Raw genomic sequence first — 10,023 nt, 5'->3', positions numbered from 1 at the left:
AGGGAATTTGATTATAAAACTGTGTAAAACATTAATACATTCAAACATGTACATACATTTGAACGTAATAAAATATTTAGTTGTTGTACTTCTGCTATAGAAATTTACATAGTTGGCAAATAACGGCAACAGCAGTTGCATCAGCAGTGGCCGGCCAATAGTTTCACAGTTGAATTTTTATCAGAAATATTTATTTAGTATTAATTGCATTTCGGATTAAAATGTAAATACGAGTAATTGCTTTAAATTGTATTTATTTTATTTCAGTTCAATTGTATTGAAAACTTTAATAAATTATGCACTATAATACAGTTCTATTTTTGGATTTAGAGGAAGTTTTTAAAGAAAATAAAACTGATTTTAAATTTGGAGAATAGTAACAAATTTAATAAGCAAAAGAATTTCTACCCAAAATTTTACAAACAAAAGATTTTCAATAAACAATAATAACGACAAACGTTTTACTCTAGAAAACTTTAATGACGAAAGATTTTCTATAGAAATCTTTAACTAAAGAAAGAGTTTATATAAAAAAACTTTAACTAACGAAAGACTTTCTATAAAAAACTTCAACTAACGAAAGATTTTCTATAGAAAAATTGAACAAGCGCAACATTTTCTATAGAAAACTTTAACAAGCGAAAGATTTTCTATTGAAAACTTTAACAAGCGAAAGATTTTCTATAGAAAACTTTAACAAGCGAAAGTTTTTCTTTAGAAAACTTTAACAAGCGAAAGATTTTCTATAGAAAACTTTAACAGGCGAAAGATTTTCTATAGAAAACTTTAACAAGCGAAAGATTTTCTATAGAAAATTTTAACAAGCGAAAGATTTTCTTTAGAAAACTTTAACAAGCGAAAGATTTTCTATAGAAAACTTTAACAAGCGAAAGACTTTCTATAGAAAACTTTAACAAGCGAAAGATTTTCTATTGATAACTTTAACAAGCGAAGGATTTTCTATAGAAAAATTTAACAAGCGAAAGATTTTCTGCAGAAAACTTTAACAAGCGAAAGATTTTCTATAGAAAACTTTAAAAAGCGAAATATTTTCTATAGAAAACTTTAACAAGCGAAAGATTTTCTATAGAAAACTTTAACAAGCGAAAGATTTTCTATAGAAAACTTTATTAACGAAAGATTTTCTATAGAAAACTTTATTAACGAAAGATTTTCTATAGAAAACTTTATTAACGAAAGATTTTCTATAGAAAACTTTATTAACGAAAGATTTTCTATAGAAAACTTTATTAACGAAAGATTTTCTATAGAAAACTTTATTAACGAAAGATTTTCTATAGAAAACTTTTTTAACGAAAGATTTTCTATAGAAAACTTTATTAACGAAAGATTTTCTATAGAAAACTTTATTAACGAAAGATTTTCTATAGAAAACTTTACAAACGAAAGATTTTCTATAGAAAACTTGACTTAACTAAAGATTTTCTATAGAAATCTTAAACTAACGAAAGATTTTCTTATAGAAAATTTTAACTAACGAAAGATTTTCTATAGAAAAATTTAACAAGCGAAAGATTTTCTATAGAAAACTTTAACAAGCGAAAGATTTTCTATAGAAAACTTTAACAAGCGAAAGATTTTCTATAGAAAACTTTATTAACGAAAGATTTTCTATAGAAAACTTTATTAACGAAAGATTTTCTATAGAAAACTTTATTAACGAAAGATTTTCTATAGAAAACTATATTAACGAAAGATTTTCTATAGAAAACTTTATTAACGAAAGATTTTCTATAGAAAACTTTATTAACGAAAGATTTTCTATAGAAAACTTTTTTAACGAAAGATTTTCTATAGAAAACTTTATTAACGAAAGATTTTCTATAGAAAACTTTATTAACGAAAGATTTTCTATAGAAAACTTTACAAACGAAAGATTTTCTATAGAAAACTTGACTTAACTAAAGATTTTCTATAGAAATCTTAAACTAACGAAAGATTTTCTTATAGAAAATTTTAACTAACGAAGGATTTTCTATAGAAAAATTTAACAAGCGAAAGATTTTCTATAGAAAACTTTAACAAGCGAAAGATTTTCTATAGAAAACTTTAACAAGCGAAAGATTTTCTATAAAAAATTTTAACTAACGAAGGATTTTCTATAGAAAAATTTAACAAGCGAAAGATTTTCTACAGAAAACTTTAACAAGCGAATGATTTTCTATAGAAAACTTTAACAAGCGAAAGATTTTGTATAGAAAACTTTAAAAAGCGAAATATTTTCTATAGAAAACTTTAACCAGCGAAAGATTTTCTGTAGAAAACTTTAACAAGCGAATGATTTTGTATAGAAAACTTTAACAAGCGAAAGATTTTGTATAGAAAACTTTAACAAACGAAAGATTTTCTATAAAAAACTTTAACAAGCGAAAGACTTTCTATAGAAAACTTTAACAAGCGAAAGACTTTCTATAGAAAACTTTAACAAGCGAAAGATTTTCTATTGATAACTTTAACAAGCGAAGGATTTTCTATAGAAAAATTTAACAAGCGAAAGATTTTCTACAGAAAACTTTAACAAGCGAAAGATTTTCTATAGAAAACTTTAAAAAGCGAAATATTTTCTATAGAAAAATTTAACCAGCGAAAGATTTTCTATAGAAAACTTTAACAAGCGAAAGATTTTCTATAGAAAACTTTAACAAGCGAAAGATTTTCTATAGAAAACTTTAACAAGCGAAAGATTTTCTATAGAAAACTTTAACAAGCGAAAGATTTTCTATAGAAAACTTTAACAAGCGAAAGATTTTCTATAGAAAACTTTAACAAGCGAAAGTTTTTCTATAGAAAACTTTATTAACGAAAGTTTTTCTATAGAAAACTTTATTAACGAAAGATTTTCTATAGAAAACTTTATTAACGAAAGATTTTCTATAGAAAACTTTATTAACGAAAGATTTTCTGTAGAAAACTTTATTAACGAAAGATTTTCTATAGAAAACTTTATTAACGAAAGATTTTCTATAGAAAACTTTATTAACGAAAGATTTTCTATAGAAAACTTTATTAACGAAAGATTTTCTATAGAAAACTTTATTAACGAAAGATTTTCTATAGAAAACTTTATTAACGAAAGATTTTCTATAGAAAACTTTATTAAAGAAAGATTTTCTATAGAAAGCTTTATTAACGAAAGATTTTCTATAGAAAACTTTATTAACGAAAGATTTTCTATAGAAAACTTTATTAACGAAAGATTTTCTATAGAAAACTTTATTAACGAAAGATTTTCTATAGAAAACTTTATTAACGAAAGATTTTCTACAGAAAACTTTATTAACGAAAGATATTCTATAGAAAACTTTACTAACGAATGATTTTCTATAGAAAACTTTACAAACGAAAGATTTTCTATAGAAAACTTGAGTTAACTAAAGATTTTCTATAGAAGTCTTAAAATAACGAAAGATTTTCTATAGAAAACTTAAAATAGCGAAAAATTTTCTATAGAAAACTTTATTAACGAAAAATTTTCTATAGAAAACTTTATTAACGAAAAATTTTCTATAGAAAACTTTATTTACGAAAGATTTTCTATAGAAAACTTTATTAACGAAAGATTTTCTACAGAGAACTTTGTTAACGAAAGATTTTCTATAGAAAACTTTATTAACGAAAGATTTTCTATAGAAAACTTTATTAACGAAAGATTTTCTATAGAAAACTTTATTAACGAAAGATTTTCTATAGAAAACTTTATTAACGAAAGATTTTCTATAGAAAACTTTATTAACGAAAGATTTTCTATAGAAAACTTTATTAACGAAAGATTTTCTATAGAAAACTTTATTAACGAAAGATTTTCTATAGAAAACTTTATTAACGAAAGATTTTCTATAGAAAACTTTATTAACGAAAGATTTTCTATAGAAAACTTTATTAACGAAAGATTTTCTATAGAAAACTTTATTAACGAAAGATTTTTTATAGAAAACTGTATTAACGAAAGATTTTCTACAGAAAACTTTATTAACGAAAGATTTTCTACAGAAAACTTTATTAACGAAAGATTTTCTACAGAAAACTTTGTTAACGAAAGATTTTCTATAGAAAACTTTATTAACGAAAGATTTTCTATAGAAAACTTTATTAACGAAAGATTTTCTATAGAAAACTTTATTAACGAAAGATTTTCTATAGAAAACTTTATTAACGAAAGATTTTCTATAGAAAACTGTATTAACGAAAGATTTTCTACTGAAAACTTTATTAACGAAAGATTTTCTACTGAAAACTTTATTAACGAAAGATTTTCTACAGAAAACTTTGTTAACGAAAGATTTTCTATAGAAAACTTTATTAACGAAAGATTTTCTATATTAAACTTTATTAACGAAAGATTTTCTATAGAAAACTTTATTAACGAAAGATTTTCTATAGAAAACTTTATTAACGAAAGATTTTCTATAGAAAACTTTATTAACGAAAGATTTTCTATAGAAAACTTTATTAACGAAAGATTTTCTATAGAAAACTTTATTAACGAAAGATTTTCTATAGAAAACTTTATTGACGAAAGATTTTCTATAGAAAACTTAATAACGAAAGATTTTCTATAGAAAACTTTATTAACGAAAGATTTTCTATAGAAAACTTTATTAACGAAAGATTTTCTATAGAAAACTTTATTAACGAAAGATTTTCTATAGAAAACTGTATAAACGAAAGATTTTCTATAGAAAACTGTATAAACGAAAGATTTTCTATAGAAAACTTTATAAACGAAAGATTTTCTATAGAAAACTTTATAAACGAAAGATTATCTATAGAAAACTTTATTAACGAAATATTTTCCATAGGAAACTTTCTATGGAAAACTTTAACGAGAAACATTTTTGCATAGAAATCTTTGAAAATTTTTTATAGAGAAAGCTAAAACTTTAATTAGTTTTAACTTATAAGAATATTTAGTTTAAAGATCTTAATACATATTTACCGAAAGTTCTTTATGTTCTATGAAGAATAAGAAAGCCAAAATTGTTCACATACCTGTAAATAAAATAAGAGAAATATAAATAATTAAAAATGCGTTAATTTAAGTTTTTATAGTGAACAAAAACATATAATAGTTTTAATAAAAAATACTGAATTTATTTGAAGTTATAGTTATTTAGGTACCGAAATTTTACAAATATGAAGGTATAAATCTCTTTATTAGAAAGTTTATTAGGAGCAAATCATCTATTAAAAGTAACACATAAGCAATAGTCACAAAATTCACAAACTATGACGTATCAGCAATTACATACATAATCGCAATAAGACACATACATACACACTAGCTCAAAAACAAACAACTTGTAAAAACAATGACGTCACAATTGTAAAACATACAAACCTACAAAAAGCTTAGCTAAACAATAGCAACAACTATAATAAATGCCGATTTCAACAACAACAACAATGAATGACCAGCAACAATGCAAAAGATACATGTATACATACATGCCTAATAAACAACAACAACTGCTTCCAGAGTAGAACAACAACAATCACATTGAAATCTCTTACTAGTATACATACTAACTTATTTTCCAAATTCTATATAAAACTTTGCAATACCTTAAATTTTGTTAAATTATTCGCCTACAATTTCCACAAACTTCTTAATTACTACTTAATAAACACATTTAAACACAATATTACACATTTATTTTATTATTTAAACTATTTAGCTAATAATTAACTAGAAAAAACACTTTATTTTAATAAATTATAAAAATATTCACTCGTTTTCACGCGTTTTAACAAATTTGCATCCGCTTAGTACAACGATTAAAGGAGAACTACAAATAACTTATTTGTAATAAGTAGAAGCGTATTAAGAAATGCAAAAAAGCTTTAAACGCCATATTAGATTTCTTCTAAGGTTATTAACATCCTTAAGATATGCTAAGGATTTTGCGTCAGAAGATTTTGCTCAAGCTTTGCCGAATTTGTGCAATTATCAAGTGCATGTGTGCAATGTTTCCGTTTGGAAGGAAGTTTTAACTAATTTGTTAAAAATGAAATAGTATAGCATATGCTAAGGATGATTTTATTTTAAATTTCGTTAGATTTTCTATTTATAGAACGTTTTCGATCAAATTGACAATTTACGATAAAATTTCTATATTTTCTTTTATATAGAAAATTTTCGAAAAATTTTATTTTTTTAGAAAATTTTCGAAAAATTTTTTTTTTTTAGAAAATTTTCGAAAAATTTTATTTTCATAGAAAATTTTCCAAAAATTTTATTTTTTTAGAAAATTTTCGATAAATTTTATTTTTTTAGAAAATTTTCGATAAATTGTCTTTTATATAGAAAATTTTCGATAAATTTTCTTTTATATAGAAAATTTTCGATAAATTTTCTTTTATATAGAAAATTTAAATAAAATTTTCTTTTCATAGAAAATTTTCGATAAATTTTCTTTTCATAGAAAATTTTCGATAAATTTTCTTTTCATAGAAAATTTTCGATAAATTTTCTTTTCATAGAAAATTTTCGATAAATTTTCTTTTCATATTGTCGATATATGTTCTATTTAAAGAAAATTGTCGATATATGTTCTATTTAAAGAAAATTGTCGATATATGTTCTATTTAAAGAAAATTGTCGATAAATGTTCTATTTAAAGAAAATTGTCGATAAATGTTCTATTTAAAAAAAATGGTAGATAAATTTTATATTTAAAGCAAATGGTCGATAAATTTTCTATTTAAAGAACATTATCGAAACATTTTCTATTTATAGAAAATTGTCGATGATCTTTCTTTTAAATAAAAATATTTCGATTAACTATAGAAAATTTTCGATAAATTTTTTATTTAAAGAAGATTGTCGATAAATTTTTAATTTAAAGAAAATTATCGATAAATGTTCTATTTAAAAAAATGGTAGATAAATTTTATATTTAAAGAAAATGGTCGATTAATTTTCTATTTAATGAAAATTATCGAACAATTTTCTATTTATAGAAAATTGTCGATGATCTTTCTTTTAAATAAAAATATTTCGATAAATTATCTTTTTAAATTTTTCTATAAATTTACTTTTTTTACATTTTCGTAAAATTTTCTTTTTATAGAACATTTCCGATAAATTTGCTTTCTTCGATAAATTTTCTGTTCATAGAACATTTTTGATAAATTTTCTATTTATAGATATTTTTTTAAATATTTTTTTAATTCTAGACAATTTTTCGATAAATTTTCTATTTATTATTTAAATATTATATTAATAGACAATTTTCAATAAATTATTTAACATTATTTAAATAATTTAAACATTATCTATTTACACCTAGTACATGCATATTTTTAAATTCATATACAATAATAAAGTTCATTTATGAAATTACCTTATCATTTTCACAAATTACACCGCTACTTCTTGTACTCAACATCGCCACTGTAATTTGCATAAACAAAACGAAAACGTCATCATAACAAACACGACGAGGCACGCACGATACGACAAAACGAAACAAAACTCTTCATAGCAAACAAAAAATTAAAACAAACACATTGTAAGAAACACAAGCAAAACAACACTTTTAAAAACACTTGCAATAAAACAACAACAACTAACTGCAATTTTTAGCAAATAAATAAACCAAAAAAAAAAACACTTCTAAGAAATTTTGAATTGAATGTAATAATTTACAAATTTTAATTTTTTAATACTTTTTAATAAACTTTAATAATTTTATTACTTTAATGATTAATAATATACAATTGAAATGATTTAATTTCTTTCACTTATTTTCTATTTTTTTTACGAAGCCTTATTTTATACCATCAAAAAAAATTTGCTATTTATTTCTTTTTTAAATTGAACACTATTTTTTTTAAATATTTAATTATACATACTACATTTCATGATTTAATAAACACTTTTATTTACTAATCACTAAAAATTTTTATTAAATTATTTTCCCGAAACACGAACGCGACCGTTTTTTAAAAGTGACGACAGACAACTGAATCAATTAATCAATTGTTATGCATTTCTTTAATGAGATGGAAGAAGTCAATTGTAGGAAAACTTAACAAAAAAGAAGTAAGGAGGAGAGGAGTATGTAGTAATAAGGGAATTGTAGGTAAAAAAAGATAAGTGTTTTAGTGTTGTCATTTGGAGAGAAGGTTGGTAGGGAAAGAAAAGAGAAGTATAATTTAAATCAAAACGACGGACGAACGAACGATACGAAAGAAAGAACTAACGAACGAACGAACGAACGAAACGAACGAACGAACGAACGAACGAACGAACGAACGAACGAACGAACGAACGAACGAACGAACGAAAAAGAACGAACGAACGAACGAACGAAGAACGAAGAACTAAGAACGAACGAACGAACGAACGAACGAACGAACGAACGAACGAACGAACGAACGAACGAACGAACGAACGAACGAACGAACGAAAACGAACGAACGAACGAACGAACGAACGAACGAACGAACGAACGAACGAAGAACGAACGAACGAACGAACGAACGAACGAACGAACGAACGAACGAACGAACGAAGAAAACGAACGAACGAACGAACGAACGAAACGAACGAACGAACGAACGAACGAACGACAACGAACAACGAACGAAAAACGAACAACGAACGAAACGAACGAAACGAACGAAACGAACGAAACGAACGAACGAAACGAACGAACGAACGAACGAACAACGAACGAACGAAACGAACGAACGAACGAACGAAGGAACGAACGAACGAACGAACGAACGAACGAACGAACGAAACGAACGAACGAAACGAACGAACGAACGAAGGAACGAACGAACGAACGAACAAAGAACGAACGAACGAACGAACGAACGAAGGAACGAACGAAGAACGAACGAACGAACGAAACGACACAACGAAAACGAACGAACGAACGAAAACGAACGAAGACAACGAACGAAACGAAACGAACGAACGAACGAACGAAAACGAACGAAACGAACGAAGAACGAACGAACGAACGAACGAAAGAACGAACGAACGAACGAACGAAACGAACGAACGAAGAACGAACGAAGAACGAAACGAACGAACGAACGACACGAACGAACAACGAACGAACGAACTAACGAACGAACGAACGAACGAACGAACGAACAAAACGAAACGAAACGAACGAACGAACGAACGAAACGAACGAACGAACGAACGAACGAACGAACGAACGAACGAAACGAACGAAAACGAACGAACGAACGAACGAACGAAAACGAACGAACGAACGAACGAACGAACTAACGAACGAAACGCAACGAACGAACGAACGAAAAAACTAACAACGAAACTAACGAACGAACTAACTAACGAACGAACGAACGAACGAACTAACGAACGAAACTAACGAACGAACTAACTAACTAACGAACTAACTAACGAACTAAACTAACTAACGAACTAACTAACTAACTAACTAACTAACGAACTAACGAACTAACTAACTAACTAACTAACTAACTCTAACTAACTAACTAAACTAACTAACTAACTAACTGTGACGTCACTAAAACAAAAATAATTCCACAAATACATTTCCTACAGAACAACTTGGGCTACGTATTTTCTTCAGATAGTCAACAACAACATATGACTGATGCAGTGCTCTAATAATGCTGTGTATAACAACATAGTGAAGGAGCAAAACAAACAACAATTGTAAGAATGTTTTGTAAACACTGTTTTTGTTATACTATTCAATCACTGTACCCTGACCAATACACTATAGGCAAAAAATGGCAAAAACAGTGACATCACAATAACAAAACAAACGCACAAAAAAATTCTTTGTGAATAAGAATCACAAGAACAACAAGAAAGTTTTGTATGAAAAAATCATACGGTTGTGAAAACAATTAGTAGTTTTGTTGTGAATTTTATACACATATGTATTTATTATTGGTTATTCTATCCAATTATACACAAACAAATGACAATAAAAGTGATGATTAACTAACAACAATAACTCTTCATCTTACAAAGTACAGAAAACAGTG

The 10,023-nt window shown here is 25.7% G+C and overlaps 1 protein-coding gene across 1 annotated transcript in view; it reads right to left on the bottom strand.

Moving 5' to 3' along the window:
- Positions 1 to 4,956: 4,956 nt before the first annotated feature.
- The window catches only part of LOC119607145 (myb-like protein Q), a 153,419-nt gene continuing 148,352 nt past the window's right edge, over positions 4,957 to 10,023 (bottom strand). The window contains exon 5 of the mRNA XM_037960945.1: positions 4,957 to 5,010. Within this exon, the coding sequence (XP_037816873.1) occupies positions 5,003 to 5,010 (8 nt within the window). The 3' untranslated portion in view covers positions 4,957 to 5,002. The remainder of the gene's footprint in view (positions 5,011 to 10,023) is intronic.

Source organism: Lucilia sericata, unplaced genomic scaffold (assembly GCF_015586225.1).
Source record: "Lucilia sericata isolate MDLA Ls3-8-SP2 unplaced genomic scaffold, ASM1558622v1 Contig000663F_arrow, whole genome shotgun sequence".
Lineage (NCBI taxonomy): Eukaryota > Metazoa > Arthropoda > Insecta > Diptera > Calliphoridae > Lucilia > Lucilia sericata.
This window is presented reverse-complemented; position numbering and strand designations above follow the sequence as displayed.